The sequence below is a fragment of the Podarcis cretensis genome (genome assembly GCF_951804945.1).
Source record: "Podarcis cretensis genome assembly, chromosome: 11".
Lineage (NCBI taxonomy): Eukaryota > Metazoa > Chordata > Lepidosauria > Squamata > Lacertidae > Podarcis > Podarcis cretensis.
Genome location: NC_137180.1, coordinates 45160007 through 45183259, shown reverse-complemented (window position 1 = coordinate 45183259; position 23253 = coordinate 45160007). Strand labels below are relative to the sequence as shown.

The window sequence follows — 23253 nt, the reverse complement described above, 5'->3', positions numbered from 1 at the left end:
ATTTTTGGGGAACTAAACTTATTCTATTTTCTTTGACGTGGCTATATTCTGTGCTCCATCGTGGTTATTATAAAGGTGGGAGGTTTCTTTTATCGCATATGTTGTTTAACCTCTGAGAAGTAAAGTCTGAAGTGGCAGTTCTCACGCTTGTTGGCTGTGTGGGACTTGTAGCGAGTCTTTTGGAACTGGTAAAATACCGGAGGGTTTCCTTTGGCCCTCAACATTGTAAAGCAATTAATGGCAATTGGGAGCGATGATAAAATGACTGCAAGGGAGAACAGGTAAAAGATCTTAGGGCATGATCTTAGGGCTTTCAGTCAAATGTGAGCTTTGGGTGTCTTGTAGTGCTCATTTCAAAGAAGAGTTGAGCATCGGGAACTCCAGAAACTCCTTCACCTTTGATTAAAATTCAAGATGAATGCCAGGCTTATTCTCTACCATCCAAGTCCTCATCCTGCCCAAACACCCACTTCTTTGAAAGCCCCACTTGCTCCTGAGCACTGGAGAGGGAGGAAGAGAAAAGACCCATCTCTCCACAACCATTTGCAGTGCCATCACTGACCCAGTCTGTAAGTCGGGCTTTTAAGGGAAAGAAGGAAGGAATTTGGAGTTCAGTGGCCTCGGTGGGAGAGAGTTTCAGCCTTTGTGGGTTTTCTTTGCAAAGGTGGTCTGGATTGCAAGATAAGCTATTCCCCACCTTTTGGAGGAAAGTTCTTGGTTTGTTTTCTGATCTGACCTGATGCAAGCCTAGGATAAATCTCATATTTCTAAAGCTACACAAATCAATACCAGCAGATGAAGAAGACTGGGATGCCATGTTTTAGATCATCTGGAATTGACTGTATTCCTGTGAAACACACCAGGAACCAAGTTTCCCCAGTATTCTTGAGGGTACAAATAATAATGAAGGGGGGGAAGCCTTGAAGACACCAATAGATGTCAAAATGCTTTCTATAAGTAGCAGGCGAGTGATTATTTGGGGAATGAAAGGACAAAAGAAGTATAAGAGATGATAAAACATTGGGAAGGATTGTTGAGGAGTAGCTGGTTAGTATTTAACATATAATTAGAGTGTTGCATAACAACTATAATAATACATATAGGCAGGAATCCTACATTCACTCACCCAAGAGTAAGCCACATTAAACTCCAATCAGACATGTATAGGATTGTGCTATTAGATGGATGGGAAACCAATGGCTCTTCAGAGGTTATTGGAGCATAAATCCCATTTCCTTTGCTCTTGGCCAGGCTGGTTGGAGCTGATGTGAGTTGGAGTTGGTTCTCTACCGTGTGCTATTACAATGCCAAAATGTCCTAGGCCAGCTCTGATTGGCCACAGTAAACATAGACCATTTTCTTTACACATAACTCGTTAATTTTGTATTTTCCATCAAGACTTAATCGCCATTTTTACCTCCATGGTTAAAAGTATAAATTATATATGGAATACATTCACATTAGCTTTTACAGGAATTGTAATTAAAATCAACAACTCAGATGTGATTAGAACATTCATTCTACATTAGTTTTAAAATAGCACGGTAACACTAGATGGCGGGAAAATAAAATGTGAGATTTACAAGAGTATGAAATATTTACTTGGGGCTGATGCCTCACACTTACCATGGGGATGGCACTGGGAACATCCTCCCAGGGGTTTGTTAATCACACCCTCTTTGTAACATTTTGAGTGCCTTGTCACACAGATCATCACCACCACATTAAGGGGCTCCACGCCCCTGCCAGATGTTTCTGGCAGCCTCAGGCTGGATTCTCAGTGGAAGGCGGCAGTATGCAGGGCATAGCTGTCAAGTGTCCCTTATTTGAAGGGGCAGTCCCTTATTCCAGGGCCATGTCCCGCTGCTGTCCCTTATTGATGGATGTCCCTTAAATGTCCCTTAAATTTCAAAGGAAGCAGCTCCTCTCCCTCCCTTTCTGCCGGCCAGGGAGGAGGGAGGCTCCAATTGTGTTGCTTGGCTGTGTTGCTCACCCAATAAGAAGTCTAAGAATGACTGGGGGGTGGAGCTTGCATGCCTTGTGTGTGGCTAGTTAATGCAAGCTGAGGGGGGTTTTGAATGCTGGATGCCATTTTGTTGCACGTGCTGCTGCAAACATTGCAGTGCAAAGCCAGGCCAGGGAGCCATCTTAAGTTGAGGCTGCATAGGCCTTGTGGTGCATGTGATTCAGATTCTATTCAGTTGAACCTCTGGTTACAAAGTTGGTTGGACAGTGTTCTCAAAGCTACCAGCATGAGTTTGACCAGACTGCAGGAGGACAGGAAGACTGGAGTGCCTGGAACAGGTGAGGCTGCAGGTCCCTTATTTTGGCGGCTGGTCCCTTATTTTCAAGGCTGCTGGTCCCTTATTTTCAAATCTGTAAGTTGACAGCTATGATGCAAGGAAGGTGCTCTCTAAACACAGATGGGCACTGAAAATTCAGTGTCTGGAATCTGATTTTTAGCAAAATCCTTGATGATTGTGCCAGTTCTTGTACAAGCCTTGCCATATGCACCAGAACCCTATGTCTGTGTATGCAACTACTGCCGCAAGAATGGCATTCGCCCAGAAATGGAAAGAAGAAGTCCCAACAAAAGAAGAATTGCTAAAGAAATGAATTGACTATGCAGAAATGGCAAAACCTACTGGAAGAATTAAGAAATCAAGAGAACAAACTTTTTATTAAGGAAAGGAAATCATTTATTGACTATTTACAAACAAATTGTAAACAAATTAGGACATTAGCAGGGTTACTGGAAAAACTTGCAGTTTCTCAAACATATATGAAATAGATGAGGAAAAGAATAAATAGAGTTAATTGGGATACGCAGAAAAAGAAGAAGAAAAGGGTAAATTCACGGAACCGCTGAAAGAGGGGGAGGGAAGTCAACATTTGATATGTGAGAACTGTTTAATTTTTGTTGTTGTTGAAATGTAAATATAAAAAACTTATAAAAAAGAAAGAAAAGAAAACAGAACCCCATGTCTGTTTCCCTGCCCCACTGCTTTCTGCACATCAAAGTGAAAAAGGGTCAATAACTCAGTGGTAGAGGACATGATACGTACACAGAATGTCCCAAGTTCATTACATTCATCTCCATTTGGTGGAGGTGGGAAAGACTTCTGAAAGACGCTCTGGAGATCTGCTAAGCCAGAGTGGATAATACAGTCATAGACTGACCCAGTCTCAGGCAGATTCTTATGGTTTAGTTCTGTCTTGCAGGTATTTATATCAAAGTCCAGGGTCACTGAAAGAAAGTTTCCCTTCACACCCTTACCTGCTAACTTTGTCCTCTTTCCCCCTTTTTCTTTTCTTTTTTTTTAGAATTGCGAAAAACCAGTGATGTCAACTGTTGTTTATCCATAAAATCAAGGTTGCAAAGGGAAAATGGAGAGGTACAGTATTGCTTTGTTAGTGCAATGCTTGCAAACAGATTGCGGAGTAAATTAAGAAAAGTCAGAGAAACCACCTCTGCCAAGTTAGCATGCTCAGAGGAGCCCCAGCTTTTGTCCAAAGGTCTATTCACTCTTTCGTGGAATGTGCACATGGAACTGTCCCTGCCAGTGAAATGAATAGGATGATATTATGTCCATGGAACCTGTGTGTACAGGTTATCTGGTGTGAATAAAAAGTCTGAAGACTGGCTGATAGTCCAGTCGTAAATAAAAGTTGATCAATCAAGCAATAAATAAAAGTGATCTTCCATCAGTAGTGATGTTGCAGCACTTGTTATGATCTGGTCTAGAATACAAATTTGTTGACCTAGTAACGCTCAGAAACAGTAATTGCCAAATATTATATCTCTCCCAAGTTCTTTCCAGCTCCAAATGGGAAAACAAGATTTTGAACATGTTCAGAGAGCTGTTTTTTGTTTTTGTTTTTTTGACTTGTATTGATTTTAATGCTGGCAACCAACTGAGTTGCACACACTACATCAAGTAGGTGGCAGGGGGAAGAGGGATTTTAAGGTTGTGGAAACAGGTTGAAATAAGAAAGCACTACTGGGCCTATGGGACGCGGGTGGCGCTGTGGGTAAATCCTCAGCGCCTAGGGCTTGCCGATCGCATGGTCGGCAGTTCGAATCCCCGCGGCGGGGTGAGCTCCCGTTTTTCGGTCCCAGCTCCTGCCCACCTAGCAGTTCGAAAGCACCCTTAAGTGCAAGTAGATAAATAGGTACCGCTTTATAGCAGGAAGGTAAACGGTGTTTCCGTGTGCTGCGCTGGTGCTGGCTTGCCAGAGCAGCTTCGTCACGCTGGCCCCGTGACCCGGAAATGTCTCCAGACAGCGCTGGCCCCTGGCCCCTTAAGTGAGATGGGCGCACAACCCTAGAGTCAGACACGACTGGTCCGTACGGGCAGGGGTACCTTACCTTTACTGGGCCTATGGGAAGAAAGAACAAAAGGTTCTCTCACCAAGTTTTGGGAACCTTCATCTTCCAAATATCTAACTGCATAAAGAGACTCTGTCTGCTGTTTCCCTCGCTTGGTCAGTGGTCTTACTCAATATAAAGCAGTTCCTTATGTTCCTAGAAGTGTCTCAACTTGTTGCATGGCAGAGACTACCTTGAAGCCAAACAGCCTGGAAAATGATTTTTTAAAAACCTAGTTTAGCCGAGGGGGTGCAATCTATTAGGTGCCTCTCTTTAATAAAATTCAGTGCTGCTGTGAAATTCTCATTTCAGTGGGAACTGGGGAAGAGTTGTGCCCACTAACATTCACAGCATGCTATTCCATTTTATGATTTGATCATCTGTGATGAAGATGCATTTGAGAAGGCTTATTTGTTACAGTGAACTGTAGATGTTGCAGCATGTTTCCCCCATTCGTTAAGGTTACTTATAGGGAGAAAATAAAATAAATCAGCATATTTTTTCCAGAAAATTGGGTGATCCTTAAAAAAAAAGGAGTCTTGTTGTTTAATACTTCTTAGCAGTACAGTTTTCCTGTCTATGTACATGAAGCACATACTGTAAAGCAAGAATTTGAAGATAACTGTAAAAAGATTAGAATCACAAGCTGTGGAAATTGCTGGCAAATGGAATGTGATTTTAAGCAGATCTCTCTTGCTTTCACTCTCTGATAGTTACACAGCTGATTTCCATTCAGTTACAGACCTGTGTACAAGACATGAATGAAGAAAGTACAATAGCCTAGATCAAAAATGGTTTTGATCAAAGAGGGAAATGTGGGTAATGGGATTCTAATATATACAGTAATGTAGTCATTATGTAAACTGCAGGGATATGACATTGCTAGTTACCTGCTATGTGTCCTCTGTGTAGCTCAGTGTTTATAGATCCTTGTTTAAATAGCTGTCCTCCTGGTTCTGCAACCTTCTGATTATTCAAATGCTGAAATTTCCTTCAAATAGAGAAATGAACGAAGCATGCTATTATGTGAAGGGTTCCTCCAGGACAGTCTATTGCATGAAGAGTTGGGAAACTATTTTAAGTTTCTCAGTGTCTGAATTGTACATTTAGACAACAGTTTTGCAAGAATGGAAAAATGCTGAAATGCTTAGGGGCCAGCACCAAGTATTTAGATGCCCAGGATTTATTTATTTTGTGAACCTTGGCTGCATATGTTACAAGTCACTGTTAGTACATAGTAATGACATAAGGCTAATTCACTGGATCAAAAAGTAAATTAAAATACTACACACAGTTGTGCATGGAAAGAGGAGAGGAGAGGGGAGGGAGAGAGAGAGAGAGAGAAGGAAAGGAGAGAGAGAAAAACTAGTATGAATGAGTATACTGAATGTGATTTAGACTTGCCTTAGATTGGTCAAACAATTCTTCATTAAACAGGAGCTGACACAGTTACTACAGATAGAAAAGGAGCCCAAAGAGTTGCTTTATACATTTATTTTCATGTAGATTCTCTGATATTTAGAATGTAATGGACACTGCAGTCACTGCACTGAAGTTAATGAGCATTTTACATTGCTTAGGTAGGTTCTCTAATATCTGGTATGTTCCATTTTACACACAGGAAGCCAGCACCCATTTCCATATACTTTCTAGGCTGTTGTGATCATATAGAGATCTTGTGCATTCAACCTGGGCCATGCACCATTTACAGTCACGCTTGTGTACACAGTCACACTTGTGAACTGTATAAATTGGGATATCTCTTTACTGCTCCAGAGAATCCCCAAGAATGTATTCACAGCTGTTTCCTGCTTGGCAGGGGGTTGGACTCGATGGCCCTTGTGGTCTCTTCCAACTCTATGATTCTATGATTCTATGATAATAATGGCCTAGTGCCTGGATCAGTGTGCCACCCTGTGTGATGACATTGTCAGGTAGTTTGGTGTTTCCTTTGGCTAAGCTCCTGCTGACCTCCTTGAGGCCAACCATTTTACATGGGATACTCTGAGGCCTAAGGCGAGTGCGGCAATGACCCAGCTTTGGTAGAGACTTGTTTCTTTTTAGTAACAACACTTCACTTTTGCGTAGCTCTTTCAAGTGTTCAGAGCATGTCACATTCATAGCTGTGATTCTTCAACCACCCTGCAAATTGGCAATATTATTATTCCTCTCTCACACACATACAGCCCATATTGTAGATCAGGAGTGTGCAACCTTTTCTCAGCCCAAGGTCCACATTAATTCCTAGGCAACCTTCCAGGGACCATATAGCAAGCAGAGTCAGATGCAAAAGTGGGTGGAACAATAAATGCAGTGTTACCTTTGTATCACAGGTTAGCTTCCTCTTCCCCCAACTTCCATCCCATAGCATTATTAAAGAATGTATTCATCATCATCAAACCTTTATTGGCATCACTTACAAACATTCAGAATAAATAAGCCAGTGCGATCTCGTCGCCATTTCAACAGGACAGTCATTTGCCAAAGGGAAGAAGAGGAGAGCAACCTATTTCATTTCTGTGGGTCTCTAGCAAGGGCAGGATCCTGTAGCGTACTTAGGTGACAAAAAAATCAAATAGAAGAACTTAGCTACGGTCTTGGTGAGCTCCTGGTCTCTCCCCTTAATAAGAAGTATATAACCTCCATCTCTGGTTTCCATGTTGGAGTTCATAGATGGTCTAAAAATTGTTGGCGGAGTTCATCATATATTTTACATTTAAGGGCCATGTGAGCTAGAGTTTCCACCAGGTGGGCATCACATGGGCAGATCCTATCTCCTTCTGCCATACCCGCAAACCTACCGCAAAGGAGGTTAGAAGGATTAGAATTGAACCTAGCTAGCGAAAAAGCCCTTTCTTGTGGGTTAAACAAAAATTGTAAATAATTAAGGTATTCTAGCCAGGCTAAGAAACCACTCAATAAGGATGTGAAGCAAGGTTAGAGGAAGTCCTGAGGGTCATAGGGGAAGTCTTAGAGGGCTGTGACAGAAGGGCTTACCTAAAGCTTCCTAGTGAATTCATAGCAGAGGTATCATTCAAACCAGGGACTTCCTGGCTCATTGCTCAGAATTAGCTAGTGCTGCACAAGCTTCCAATAGTTGAAGAAGAGGAAGGTAAAAAAAGCTGTATTTCAAGTTTACTCAGTTCATCTGCTTTTCTTTTAAGCAGGAATCAAGGCACAGTAGTGCGGTTGAAGAAGATTCAGAAGGAGATAATGACTCAGAAGAGTTTTACTATGGCGGGCAGGTAAGAGAGAATAATTATCCATCTTGTTAAAAATTAAAAGCAGAAGTTATCTGAAGAGTGTGCAGGTGGAAAATCACCTCTGCAGCTCTTTTTTCATCTTCCCTTTGGAAAATACATTTAATTTGGTAAACATTTATTATTTAAAAGAAAAACCCACACCCCTAGTTTTTGATGGTAACTTGCTTTGAAATAAGTGAGCCATCACTTCTTAAAAGAGATTATAGTGGCATGGCACCAATAATAACACACTACTGGATTTCATTTATTTGAAGCCTGGTTGCAGCATCACGGTGCTCATGTGCTGACTCTATATGAGTGATGAATCCTCTGTAGCTTGCCTATGAAGCTGTAGGACAAATCCCTTAGCTACATTTGTGAACAAGCCCAGTCTCCCCCTGAGCTTGTGTACCCCATGCCTCTTCCTGTGTGACCATGAGGGGAGGACTGGAAGCTTTGACTTTTAGATTAACCACAGTTTAGCGGGTCATTCAAACACTCAACTATGGTTAATTTTAACTATGTTTAGTAAAGCAAGCCAACTTCATTAACTATGGTTTGAAGATAGCTTGTTTCCACTAAGCATGGTTGTGTTTAACAACAGTTTGCATAGGTTTGTACAGTATGGCAAGCTGCAGTTAATCTTATATGAACATAGAAGCTTCTGATCTGCTTGGCAGTATTATTTTTGCAGCCATGCCAGAGGAGGAGGTGGGAGCAGGTGAGCCTGGCAGTTCTTACGATTTTTTAAAAAAAGACCTATGCAAGCGCACACATGTAATGGATTGACAGCAGATAGATAATGGAGGGTTTAGCAAAGTCTATTTACAGAAAATACATTCATGCTTTTGGACTGCTTATTTTTGAAGACATATGCATGCTTCCACATGTAATGGATTGAGCACACATACCTAGGAAGGGTTTCACAAAGTCTGTCTTCTGGAAAAGACCAAGTAATTTAGCAAATTGTACAAAACACGTTCAATTAATGTCAATCTTAAAATGTGATCTGAAGAGTTGAGTTTCATATATTTATCCTTAACACATTTACCCATCTGCAACCCTAGACTCACTTATCTATGAGCAAGCCCCACTGAATGCACTGTGATATACTTCTGAGTAGATATGCATAGGCTTATACTGCATCTTGGAAATAAAACCCCACTGGACTGGACCTAATGGTCAGGGGTCCCTTTACCTTTAATTCCAGTGGAATATAGCATTCAAGTAAATGTGTTTAGGAACTTCAGCCTTAACAAAATGGCACTAAAAACCCCCAAGGTGTTATATGGTTCTCACTGAGCTAAAAATGTACCCCAGTATTTTTCAATATTAAAAAGTCAGTTACATAACTTTTTATTCCAATCCGGAATAGCAGTGTCCATTTTTGGAGCTTTTAAATCTGATTCACCTTGAGATTTGCTGATTATTATTATTTTTCCTTTTTAAAGCAGGTCTGCATTTTTCCCCCTGCCTTGTTTCTTGCTCTCTCAGTGGAATTGAAAATACTTAGCACAGCCTCTTTCCAAAAGAGGAATGAAAGTGCTGTCCCCATTCTGGTGTCTTTTGTGAGAACAATGAAAGGTTTGATTAGGGCACTTTCTTCAACTCATCTTTTTGGTGCTCAGAAGTTGCTTCTCATGCTTTAGGTCCTTTGTAAGACACATTTAAAACAAAATGTCAGTGAATCTGTACAATCGTTAATGAAATATTGTTGGAAAGACTGTCCTCTATGAAATCCTCTAAACGCCGGCTGGGAACATTTCAGGCCTTTTTGTGTAACCTTCCTCCTCTGTATTCTGCCTTTGATCCTTTGCCATTTTATTCCCCTTACATAAGAAGGTAAAACTTGCATTGCTGGATCAGAACAAAGTCCCATCTGATGCAGCGTTCTCCCTTCAACAATGACCTACCAGATGCTTGTAGAACAGGAGAAAGAAACCTCAGACCCCCAAAAGCATGTTAGGAGACCTCTATTCTCTTCACAGAGCTACAATTTCCAGAGTTCCCTGTGAAGAGGGATTGACTGTGAAACCACTCTGGGAATTGCAGCCCTTGGAGGGGAATAGGGATCAACTCTCTCAGCATTTTAAACCAAACTGCAGATACTTTTCAGGAAACCATGACTGTTCAAATTGTCCTGACATGGCTTTAAATGCCTAGTGCAGATCATAGAATCATAAAGTTTGAAGAGACCCCCCAAAGCATCTGTGGCAATCCATCTGTCCCATTTAAACAATTCAAACTGTATATCCAGTTTTTGTTGTTTAGTCATTTAGTCATGTCCGACTCTTCGTGACCCCATGGACCAGGCACTCCTGTGTTGTCTTTGTCCATGGAGTTTTCTTGGCAGGGATACTGGAGTGGCTTGCCGGTTCCTGCTCCAGGTGGATCACGTTTGGTCAAAACTCTCCACTATGACCTGTTCATCTTGGGTGACCCTGCACGGCATAGTTCATAGCTTCTCTGAGTTATTCAAGCCCCTTCGCCACGGCAAGTCAGTGATCCATTAAGGGGTATCCAGTTACAACTGCAGTATATAATGGAAGGCTTAAGCCAGGCACCCCCAAACTCAGCCCTCCAGATGTTTTCGGACTACAACTCCCATCATCCCTAGCTAGCAGGACCAGTGGTCAGGGATGATGGGAATTGTAGTCCCAAAACATCTGGAGAGCTGAGTTTGGGGCTGCCTGGCTTAAGAGAACAGTATTGTCGGTAGGCAAGACAACTCTATTACATGGCTGTAACAGGAAATTCCTAGCTCCATCCATATACAACTTAGTTCAGTGATGCTTACTGACTGCACCCTATAACGACACAGTATGAAATTAGCAAATGATTGGTAGTGAAATTTTGGGCAATAGCTATGCAGATTCTTTTTTTTGAGAAAGTGAATTTGTGTTATGAATCATTTTCTCTCGGTGTGTTTATAATATCCTGGAGGAATTCAACCAAGAGAAGTAGCAATAAAGTGGATGCTGGTGTGGACAAACTAGCAATTACATTTGTCCTAAAGGAAAACAAAATTAGTACAAGAGGCATAGTTTGTTGGCACTCGGCACGCAAGACACCTAAATTGTATATTCGAAGGCAAATAGAGTATGAGGCAAGATGAGGGATTAGTACAAATGAGCGTTCAAGAGGGAAACAGGCAGACAGGTTTCAAAATGGAATTTTAAAAGGCAGAGCCAGGAAGATGAAACAGAGTTGAAAGAAGATGGTAGGTTAGGAAGGAAGGAAGGAAGGAAGGAAGGAGGATGTCAAGCAATGGAAGCCTAAGATAACAAGTAATGAACATCATTAGGAAAAAGGATGCTATGAAATTGCACAGGTCCTCAGTTTTTACTTCAGAACGAACTGGTGGGATTCCTGAATTTCTCATCTCCTTCTTGTAAGGGGGAATTCTGGGAGCATTTACTTGCCCAGATCTTGCCGGGGGGAGGGGAAGGACGGGCAGAGATCTGACAGAAACAACTGCTCAGTGGCAGAATCAGCTTCCTTGGTCTCAACCCTTAATGCAGAAAGTAGGCAGGGCATATATTCAACTCCAGACCCATGCTTCTGGGCAATGTGAGGCATGGATCAGACCATGGTGTAGCCATGTTACCATCATAAAGAAGCTACAGATGTAGATGCTGAGAGTATTGAAACTATGGATTTCTTGGAGGATAGTATCCCTGTTGCTGTGTGACTGTATTTTTCTCACACACAAAGAAAAAGGTCCCTCTGCAGTATTTTCTCTAAACATTCTCTGTTATTTTTTGTCTGGTGGCTCCCTCCTGCTCAGTGTCCCACAACAAAGCTAGGTCTTGTGGAGGGTCCAAGATGGCAGCCAGTCTGCCCTGAGAAAACTACTGGAGAAATTCACCGAAATGGTCTTCCAAATTTCTCTGTGCACAAACTGGGTGAAGTATTTCAACAGGCCTTTTACGCACAGCTCCAGTTTTTAGTAGTCTGAACCAAACAGAAGTGACACAAAGAGCTGTGAGTGGTGGAGAGATTATAAGACAGTGGCGGCAAAGAAGAAAACTCTGCTTTGATCTTTGATAAAAGGGTTTCTTTACTCCTGCCAGTCACCTGTGCAGAATTCTTCAGGAGAGAAAAAAATGCTTTCCTTCTCTAGAACAACAGTCAAAAATCTATATCATGTCTCGGTTTAACGGCTCATCTCTTCTAAACACAATCCATTCAGACACAGGAAAGTGATACCTTTTATCTTCGCAGGTATTTTAGTTTTCACTGTGAAAGTTTTCGTTTGCTCTTTTCTCTAAATAGTAAACAGAAATGTGCTTGTCCAAGCAAAAGCATGTATGGTTAGTTTTTGGCTGTGTTGCTCCTAGAATCTGTTCATTGACAGACAAAACAACAATCCTATATTTAAATTTGACACTCGCCAGCTATTTGTATGTGTTTCTCCTTAGAATGAGTGACACTATACGTATTTTACTTATAACATATGTTACTGTTGAATTGGATTCTGTTTCTACTCACTAGAAGTGTTATGTCAGAAATAGGTTTGTTTTATTTAAGACATTTATATATCACTTAATTATTCACATTTCTAAGCAATGTAGAGAAAAACAATGCACAGAACATGAGATAATAAAACAATAAAAAATTATCACAAAACCCAAATGCTACCTTAAAATGCTGCCTTAGTTTTAAGAGTCTTAGTCATACAACTGAAGCAAAGAGGGTACCTGGGAGGAAATTATGCAGGCCTGGTGCTACTACATTGAACACATAGCTCCTCATAGTTAAAAGCCATGTATCTCATTCATGGGGGACCACCAACAGAGACTCCCCCAAAGATCTCGGTGATCAGATTGGGATTTAAGGGATCAGGTATCCTTGAGATAACCTGGACTCATGTTGTTATGGGCCTTGTAAACTGATTCAAGAACCGTGAACCTTTTGAAATGTGATACACAGACATCCAGACTGTACGTCATCCGATTCTCCTACCCCACCCCACCAGACGTTTGAATGTATCTATATGCAGATAAGTGTGTCTTTAAATGAAGATACCAAACCTCTTCCTCTTCCCCCAGAAAAAAGGGCTTATTCAAACATACCTAGAGAAAGAAAAGATTTGCCTTTAAAAGTTCCCAGACAGATGGATAACACAAGCAGAGACTGGTGCACAGGCCGTCTTGACAGACAAATCCCTGTGCACACACATACACAAAGACAGATCTGAAACACATACCAACGTAGGCTGATGGAATGATACACACAGAGATATCTGCTGCTTGGGCAAATGCATCCTGCTGAGGTCCATACCCATGAACAAAACTCTTTCATTTCTCAAGATACTTCGCTGTACTCTTCAGAGTGTAGGTAAGGGACCACATTTTTAAAGGCTTTCCCCAAGAAAGGAATTTCCTGGTGCCCTCCGGATATCCCATCAGTCCTAGCTATTTCCTGATTTCAGCAGTATCCCGGACAGAATCTCAGATTCCTTTCTTATATAAGTGTTGCTAGTATGCATCTCTAATAATCCTGTTTAACAAGTGTATTCCTGGCCAGCATCCCAACAATCATTGGTTGAGTTTAACTAGTCTGGCTTTTTGACTTGTTAGCTGCCTCGGAAGTACGTTTTTAAACAAACAAACAAATAATATCTTAGCATTAAGCTTCAGGCATAGTCATGTTAAGCATCTGCTGAATGTGACTTCTCTGAATATCAAGTCATTAGCCCCTTAGCAGGAGAACTGAATGTCATATTCACTATTCTGATTAAGGTCTGAGACTCCCTGACATCATCACAGGCAAAATTGCACATTAGCGTTTGACTTTCTATGAGATACAAGACCACCCTCTTCCCTCCTATTTACACTATATTAATGTAAATCTATTTTGTATTGACTTCATTGGAGTCTTAGCTTTATGGGCTGTTAGAGTCATTGAAAATTCCCATGGGTCTGGTTGATGAGTTAGGGATAATGGAAATTTTCAAGTCATTACTTGGATGACTAATATTTTCTACTATCTGCCGCACCAGGTTCATAGCAACCGTAGCTTTTTACATTCCAATTCAGAAGACGGCAGATTGTCTATAATTCTGTTGTAAGTTTATTGTGAACCCATTTCTTCTCTTTGTCTCTCTCCCACTCTCTTCTTACCATCCCACCACCAGTTCTGTGGCTGCCATTTCTCAAGGCTTTCAATGGCAGTGTAGTTATTAAAAAGAATTCAACAAGATGTTTGGCTGCTTCCCATGCTGAGATTTCCCTTTCTCGGGTGATGCTGTTATAACCACATAATTTGCCACTGTCCTGTGTCTTCTAAAAGTGTTGAGTGGAGCGATGGAGGATGCTACTCTCCTAATGCAAACATCTACTCCAGGCATCCCCAGACTCTGCCCTCCAGATGTTTTGGGACTACGACTCCCATCATCCCTAGCTAACAGGACTAGTGGTCAGGGATGATGGGAACTGTAGTCCCAAAAACATTGGGAGGGCTGAGTTTGGGGATGCCTGATCTACTTCCATTGTGGGGGGAAATAATCTTTAGATTCTTGCTGTGGCATTTTGAAATAGAGCATGGTGTCATTGGTCCAGGAAGACTGGGGAATAACTCTGCATGACATATATGAAGTTTTATCAGGGTAAGCCCTAAGTGCACCCTAAAAAACCAAATAAATGTACATATACCTGCCCAGTACAAAGTTCAGTGCACCTAGGTTAGGAATAGGTGGAATTCTTTTTGGTCAATGTCACTTTCATACATCACTTTCAGGTGTCAGTTCCATCCCATTTTTGCATTAATTTGTGACACCCCCCCAAGGATTTTCTCTAAAATAATGTTTCGTTCAAAACAGGCATTTTAAAGCACATTTTGATACTTTTTTTTAGTTGTGTCACAAAATTGGAGAAGTGCAAGATTCAATAGATAGTTCTGTTGCAATCTGCACATTCTTCCAGGAGGTGCATATCAGGTCAGTTCATATCAGAATTCACAAAGATTTAATTCTGACAAAGAAAATCTCTCCTGAAGCAGGATAGTTTGAAGGAATGCAGCCTCTTCCTTGCCATTTTAGCTCCACAGTAATGTACCTTAACATTTTATATGAGCCCTATTTCAATTTAAACAGGCCAAATAATGTTTGCATCACTTTCCTTCCTTTTCATTTTTACCCAAAAGACTTTTTGCAAAACCCTTTCATTTACATTTCCAAGAAAAAATAGACTATTTAATGAAGGATAATTAATTTTTAAGGGCTCCAGATGAGGTGAAAATACTGCTGAGGGGGACTGAATTTTTGCTGGTACTGTGTGGGATTGTGGTACAGAGGGAATGCAAAATAATCCAATAAATGAAATTCCCTCTGCACAACCTCTTTTTCTCTGTGTGTGTTTGACTTTGGAGATCACACAGCAAAGAGATCCCTTTAATCAGAGTTTTCTGTCATTGGGTGATCATTGACAGAAGGTATTGCATTTATTTAACCTCCCAAAGACCAGGAATCTCTTATGACCCTATTTTTTTTGGTGGTGGTGTTACCAGTCTGGGGTCTGAGTGTGCTTTGCGTGCAAAAGGTTCATTCTTTGGTGTCACCCGGTCAGGCTGAGAAAAGATCCTGCCTGCAGCCCCAAAGAGCTGTTGCTAGTCAGTAGCGACAGTACTGAGGAAGACTGGCCAGCGGTCCATTTGGTATAAGGCAATTGCCTACTGCCACAGAGGAAGCCGGTCAGTAAGTCACACAATTCAGGCTGGAGTTAACTCCTCATTAGTGAAACATGATCTTCACAGACTTGGCTGAGTTTCAGGCCTAATGAGCACAGCAGCTCTTGCCCTGTAGGTCTTGCTCCATTAAATAGTTGCTGAGACTAAAAGCCCCACTGCCTCACAGATGTCTCCTCCCTAGGGCTTCTTGCAAGCAATCGGAGACTGCGCTTGTGTGCAGTCAATCTCTCCTCAACTCTTTTCATGCCTCTTCTGGTTCTGAGAGACAAGGGGAGAGGAAAGCTTGTTGCAGCAGGAGGGGGAGACACCCATGACTCTCAATCAGCCTGACTCATCTCTGCCTCTTGACCTCCCTCCTTCCACTCGTCTGCTTCAGCTTCTTCCTCTGATTCTTGACTTCTCTGTCAAAGACTTTCCCAACTCACTGAGCCCTTTTACCCCTTCAGCTTCTGACTTCTCCTATTCCCAGTCTTCTCCTTCTCCCTGTGACCACCCATCACTGTCCCACCACCAGTCCCCAGACTCTGAGCCTTCTTCCCTTGGTGGTTCCCCAGCTGGTTCCTCCCGCTATTCCTCTGTATTTGTATAAGGCCACCCAACATTATTGTTCTCTGTATAATTTAACTGCAGGATAGCTATAAATGCCAGTTGCTTGGGGAAATCAACAGGCAAGGCCTGTTGAATTTATTTCAGAATTTACAAGCTGCTGTACATTTAGTGAATACCTGAACAGTGTATGCAATCAACCCTTCTGCCATGCTCTTGTTGTGGGCATCCTAAACACACTTGCCTAGTTTTGCAGAAAACAAAGCAGACATTTGGTCTCATCCACTGAGAATTCTTTTTTAATGCTCTTATACGTTGTTGCACTTCCCTGTGTTTCTGCCACAAGGTGACCTCAACTTTGGGCCAGTCGCTGAAGACGGGTTGTGGGGGGAGTTACTAAGAAAGAAAAACTCCCAGCAAAACATATTTTTCCCTTTTCTCTGCAGGTTAGTTATGATGGAGAACTTCACAAGCACCCACAGTTGGAAGCAGACTTGGCAGCAGTGAGAGAGATCTATGGGCCAAATGCAGTTTCTCTCAGGTATCTATATATCTCTTTGTGAAGGTGAATTAAGCATGGCTTTGTAGCTAAGAAGAAGATGGCAAATTAATATAGCTTAGCACTGAGGGCAAGCTGTACATCTGGTATCTAAAACTGAGTAAATAAAATCTACAGGGAATCTTGATTTCAGAACAAGCAGGTGCATGCCCTCTCATTTCCTGCATATACAAAGAAAAAAATAAATTGAATATTTTTTTGTTTTTTCCAGGTATCTGGATTTCTCCCCCTTTGGTTGTATTGGATTTACTGAAATTTAAGATACTGTTCTTGGCTTCACTGCTAAATGTCTTTGGACATTTGAAGACTTCTGAACATACAGTGAAGCCTTTGGGTGATTAAATAAACAGTTTTTGGCAGTTCAGGGCTGCATCCTAAGCACACTTGCTAAACTTATTTGAATATACTGGGGCTTCACTTCCAAGCAAACATTTGTCGGATTGTGCTGCATCATAGTTAGCCAAGTTCACCCATAACACTCAGCCAAACCATGGATTAGCACAAACAAACAAAACAAAGAAGATGGTGTCTGCTTTGTTCCTCCTCTGGTCCTGTTGCTACAATTCCTCTGTAAACTAAGCCACAGTTTGGCTTAAGCATTAATGTCCGAACATACGTTTGTAGCTTATCTACCCCAGACAAACCACAAGTGGTAAGCCATAGTACAAACCTGGGCTACAGCTCAAGGTTTGTTTGGAGCAAGATAAACCACAAGCCTGGGTTTTGATGGCAAACTCTGACTTAGTCTATAGCACCCACACATTTGGTTATTCATGCTAAACCATAGTTTGGCTGAGCATTATGTCTGAACTTGGTCAGGCTGCTAAGTCATAAACTCTATGGTACCTGTATATCCAACATAATTTTAGTGAAAGAGATTAGTCAAATATCTAGTTAACTCGAAGAACACCTAAAAGAACAGTCTGCTTCTGTCATTGTGCTTAATTTGCCATTTCATCTTCATGGATTCAGTTCCTAGAGTACTTTACAAGTGACCATTCCTCATCACCGTTTCAGCCTGTCTCTATTTTAGCATAGAATGAAATATAAAATGTTGTCAGAATTTGAACATGAGCTGTGCATATGTTGCTCTCTCCATTTAGTGAAGCCAAATTAATATTCCTTAGAATTCATTTGTTTCATTCTGCTGAGTGGCATATGAATTGAATTTGTGAATGTATGTTGCAGTTCCTTAGACAATACGACTAAAGGAAAATCTTACTTTCATTACGTGCCGTTTTGAATTAAGTGGAAATTCATTAAGTACAGAGCGTATTGGAAATTAAAGGCCAGACATGGAATGAAGAAGATAATCATTTAATTGCAAGGCTGATAACAGCTATAGTTGGGGAAGTTATGCATACCTTCATAATAAGCTCCCTCAGGCTCCACAGGCTATGAAAGTAAATGTTAACTTCTTATAAAAACGTCAGCGTGCTCAATTTCTTCAGTACCTGCTTCATTATAATTTGTGTGATCTTCTGAGGCCCAATTCATTTAATAACTGGCTGCTTCTGGCTTGCAAAAGGAAAGAAGAAAACCAAACAACCCCAAAACATTTTACATTTCTTCTCTGTGCCACTGTTGAAAGTGCTTACAAGTTCCTTGGTGGTCAAAACATGCTCCTCTGAATTTTCATTCTTTGCATTGTTGGTTATTCTTTGGCCTGCATGTCCATCTGGCACCTAGGGAATATCTTGTGATCTTCCCTGCCCCGCAGCCAACCAGCAACTTCACACATTTTCCAACCTGCCACATTTTCTTTAGATGTTTGACCATTACATGACTTGTCATACAGGGTCATGTAAGGTACATCAATCAGGAAGCTATACAAGAACTTTATTGCCTCTCTTCAACAGTACCAACAGTAACAGGAATCTTCTGAGTTCCGTCAACATGCAACTCAATCCAGTGCCACCTAGTGGCTAAACCATATAATGACATTATCCACACAGTTGGCCTAAGACATCTTGTGCCTAGAATAGAAAATCCAAATAGCAAATGTTCAGTGTAGCCTCCCCATACTTGACTGGACAGATGCCATTATATCATTACTGCACTGAATGCTCCATAATGTATATGACTGGTACCTTGATATACTAACACTTGATAAGTTTTTAGAGCTAGCCAGTATCTCTCACCATCCAACAGGCTGTTATTGGGGCTTAATTACCTTATCTGGGATTTTAACTTCTTATTGCTACTGTTGATTCTATTGTGATTTTACATGATCTTTGTACTCCCACCCTGGGATCATGCTGTGATGGAGGTGGCTTAAAAATACTGGGTAGAGATCAGCGTCAGACTGTTACAACTGTTCCATCTGGGCATGCAATGCAGCTTGCCAGATCCTCACTCTCCTCCCAATTGCATGCTGTTCTGAGTGTTTTCCTCACCTCCCCAGAGCCAGTTTTGGGGGGTATACATGAGAGGAGAGGAGGATAAGCCCCATTGTGCAAGTGGAAGTCCTTGTACAGGGCTTCTGTTGATTGGGTGCATTGGGTGAATCCCATCCCATTGTAAACAAACAAAAGAAATTGAACATGCCCCAGCCATGTACTTAATGAGAACCTGAATAAACAAACTGTGCCTTGTACCGGTATATTTATTGAGAACCTAAGCAAACACGGAAGACCCATAAAAATGTATTCTTAATCTCTTGATAGGTTGTAGGTGTTGCTAAACCAATTTTTAACTCTGTGGTTTTGTCTTAAGGCCCTATCTCTCAACACTCAATTTGTAAAGTGTACCATGGAAGCATAACTGGCACATGCAATCTTGTTGAAGTGCTAGAAGTTCGCATATATTATGTATTGGCGAATTCTGCACTTACTGCTTGTAGCAGGAAGGCCAGGCAGTCAATGACCTTGATAGCTTTAAGAGGAGGACTTTAAAGTTCAGGTTTTCTTCCCTCCATAGGCATATTGATCAAAATATTTAATATAGATGGGTTGCTCTTGTTCTAAAATACTATTCCAATTTTCTTTTTGAATTTGTGTGTGTGTGTTGGTTTATTTATATGCCACAACAACTACCAGACTTTTAGAAGACATCTGAAGGCAGCCCTGTTTAGGGAAGCTTTTAATGTTTGATGTATTACAGTATTTTAATATTTTTTGGAAGCTGCCCAGAGTGGCTGGGGAGGCCCGGCCAGATGGGTGGGGTATAAATAATAAATTATTATTATTACTATTATTATTATTATTATTTGACCAGATGCACCCAAAGTGATGAATAACATATTAATACAGGAGAAAAAGACAAGGAAAGCACAGCTAATGCAATCAGTCAATCAGAACAAAATAAAACAGCAAAATCGTCAAATATTCGCCAGTCACACTGGATGTGCGTTATTGAATTTCATTCACACTCATTTTACAGTCACTGTTGGAATAACATCTTCTCTTTATAGCTTACTCAACAAGAGAACAGTCAATTGATTTTGCCCTAATATTTCAAGTTACTGCTTTTATTGTATGTTTGTTTTATCATAAATATTTAAGATGTAGTCCAGCTAAATTTAAAACAAACCACTTTATTTCAGTGGGAGAGTTCAGTACATTGTTAACTGGCTCAGGACTGCAATACCTCAAGGACTGCCATTCCCCATATAAACCAACCCAGACACTGCATTAATCAACTTTGGCCCATCTTTGCGTACCTCCTCCATATGAGGTCTAGAGGATGGCAACACAAGAATGGGCCTTTTCTACAGTGGCTCCCCATTTGTGAAATGCTCTCCCCAGGGAGGTTCGTCAGGTGCCTTCATTGTATAGTTTTAAGTGCTGGGCAAAAATGGTTCCTCTTCAACCATGCCTTAATATTCTGTATCCATTTGACTATTTATTTGTGCTTTTATCTTGTATTTTAATCTACTGAACTACCCTGAGATCTTTTGATGAAGGATAGTATATAAATCAATCAGTCAATCAATCAATCAATCAATCAATCAAATCTTATCCACTGAAATCAGTGGATTCTTCCTGAAATGTACCTTGGTGTGTGTGCAGTTCTCCCCACCCCCTTTTCTTAATCTTTTTTTGCATGATTGAATTGCTTTACATATACTATTTTAGTCATCCTTACAACAGCCATCTGATGTATTCTAGTACAGTGGTACCTCGGGTTACATACGCTTCAGGTTACATACGCTTCAGGTTACATACGCTTCAGGTTACAGACTCCACTAACCCAGAAATAGTGCTTCAGGTTAAGAACTTTGCTTCAGGATGAGAACAGAAATCGTGCTCCGGCGGCGCAGCGGGAGGCCCCATTAGCTAAAGTAATAATAATAATAATAATAATAATAATAATAATAATAATTTATTATATGTACCCCGCCCATCTGTCTGGGTTTCCCCAGCCACTCTGGGCGGCTTCCACAGAAGTAGTGCTTCAGGTTAAGAACAGTTTCAGGTTAAGTACGGACATCTGGAACAAATTAAGTACTTAACCCGAGATACCACTGTATTATGAAGTGGTTGCACTGTGCCTGACCAGGCTTTCCCTTATCGTGTGGAACAATGGTTTTGTTTCCACGAACAGACAAAACAAGTTGAGGTGTACAAAGAACAGAATGACACATTGTGTATCATCCTGAACCATCCTTTCACAGAGGTGTCCATTTTGTGTGGCTTTTTCCAAAAGTTAATGATTTCAAAATAATGACTTGGTGGATCAAAAGTCAATAACATGTGGCAATGCTGCTTCATAACTCCATCTTTGGGGCTGCTGCATTGCACTAGCTGTGTCTTAGAATGGAAATTATTTTGGCTGTTTTGGATTGCACATTCTTTTCTTTCATTTCATTTTTGTGGCTTAGCACGAAACTACGTTTTCACCGTTAAAACCACATCTCCAAACGTGAGCTAAAATGCCACTCATTTCCCAAAGGCTTCCTGTTGGAGGTTATCCTGCCACAATCTCCTCCAACTTCTTTATGCTGAAGACGCAAGAAGCTGTTGTCTACCAGATCAGACTATACATATGTCCATCCAGCTCACTACTGCAATGTCTGCTGTGGCTGTTAGTATCTCTCTGGGGTCTGAGGCAAGATATGTATCTCTTCACTTGCTACCTGAGCTTTTTATCCAGAGATACTAGAGACTGTATATAATATCCGCTGTGTGCAAATTATCAGCTCTGCTACTGAGGTATGGTCTCAGCAAAAGCCACCCAGAGGTGACATTGGAACCATTTCGGCGCGGGTGCAACAGAACCTATTCAATACTGCAAGAAATTCCATTTTTATGCTGGAGGAAACCGGGTTATATACACGTTTGACTGTCTTCTAGTTTTATATTCTTCAGTCTGCTGATAGGATATCTCTTTTGGATGGTTATGAGTATCAAAGTTAGCTGTAACATGTTGTTCTTTCCTTTCAGGGAATATGGAGCCATTGATGATGTAGACATTGATCTGCATATTGATGTTAGCTTTCTTGATGTAAGTAATTAAACCATATGGTAATATAGCAACCATTAAAACATAACTGCCTTTGTTTTTCATCAAGATGTGTAGTCAGCCACACACTGGCACATCACTTTTTTTTACCACCAGAAGCTTCCGTTGCATGAGTCTGTTTTCAGTGGAAACATTGTTGTGATAGGTTCCATGCAACTCTTAAATATTTGGTGTAGTTGTATACATTTATGTCATGGTGACTTAAAATGATACAGCTTTCTCCATTAATATCAAAAGTTTACAGCAGGAGACAAGGGACCTGGTGTCACAGTCCTCTGCAATGTTAGGTTTTGGTTTTCCGTGCTTGCAAGAAAGTGTGTAAAGTTTAGGAAAGACAGGAAAGACATCCCATGGGCCCTATTGCATTTCCTCCAGCCATTTACTCCATGGATGGATGGTTTTGGTCCAAAAGTGCCTTTTTGAATGGCATATGTCATCGACAGAAGTGGCCTCCTGCACACTAGGGTAGAGCATGCCAATTTAGGAGGTAAACCTTAATTTTTGCAAATTCCTTCAGTGAGTGTTCTTAAAAATATGTTTTTGGGTGTGAGGAATTCAAATCTGCTATTATTTTTGTGATCGGACAACATTGAGCTTGGTAGGTTTGCATTTGATTAAGCACATAAACTGCTTTTGGAAAACCAAAGAATTTTAATTTTACATTCTGAACATGTCAGGTAATTAATAATAATAATAATATACAACAGCAAGTACTTGGCAATCATTTTTAGTGATTTCTATGCAATTTTATACACATTTTCCTTACCAAGCAAAACTAAATTATATTAATCTAACTAAAATATCTTTTGAATTCCCAAATCATGTTACAACTTTTCAGCACCCCTCATTTTGGGAATTTCAAAGTTGAAAAATTCAACATGCCTTAACACTAGTGTTGCATGAGAAAATGTGTGTGTGTTTTCTATTTTGCACAAGACCTTGTACACAAAGGAGCACGAGAACTGTGACAGGACCTATCTTTTGTAGCACTGTGTGAACTGTTACCAAACAGTGCTAGTGTCTGTTTTCCTTCCACACCCAGAGGGAAGGGATTCTCAATGACAGGGAGGAGTTGTGTTCATCTCCATCTTGGATTAGTATCTGAACTGAAGAAGAATTTGGTGGCGTGCGTGTGGCAATGCTTGGCTCTTATAGGAAGGTGATGAGTTGCCAAGATTTGTTATCCAAGCCAAGAAATGCAAAGTTCAGGCCAAAATCTCTATGAAAGAAAGCACTATTTTGTTTTAAATGTAGTGGAATAAATTTTATCATTTCTTCATTAAAAACCATTTTAAACCTTTTCCATGACTGCAAAACCCCAAAGGTTTGCTCAGTCAGCTTTTAATATCTGGGATGTTTAGTTCATCCCAAAATTTATCGGTATA

The 23253-nt window shown here is 40.8% G+C and overlaps 1 protein-coding gene across 6 annotated transcripts in view; it reads left to right on the top strand.

The window, feature by feature from the left end:
• PARP8 (poly(ADP-ribose) polymerase family member 8) overlaps positions 1 to 23253 on the top strand; it is a 158475-nt gene that overhangs the window by 80459 nt on the left and 54763 nt on the right. For 3 of the 6 annotated variants that reach the window (XM_079994780.1, XM_079994782.1, XM_079994784.1), the window contains 4 exons: positions 3325 to 3395; positions 7534 to 7614; positions 16293 to 16387; positions 21790 to 21850. In XM_079994780.1, coding sequence (XP_079850906.1) covers positions 3325 to 3395; positions 7534 to 7614; positions 16293 to 16387; positions 21790 to 21850 — 308 coding nt within the window. The remainder of the gene's footprint in view (positions 1 to 3324; positions 3396 to 7533; positions 7615 to 16292; positions 16388 to 21789; positions 21851 to 23253) is intronic. The other 3 variants (XM_079994783.1, XM_079994781.1, XM_079994785.1) reach the window with 1 other exon arrangement.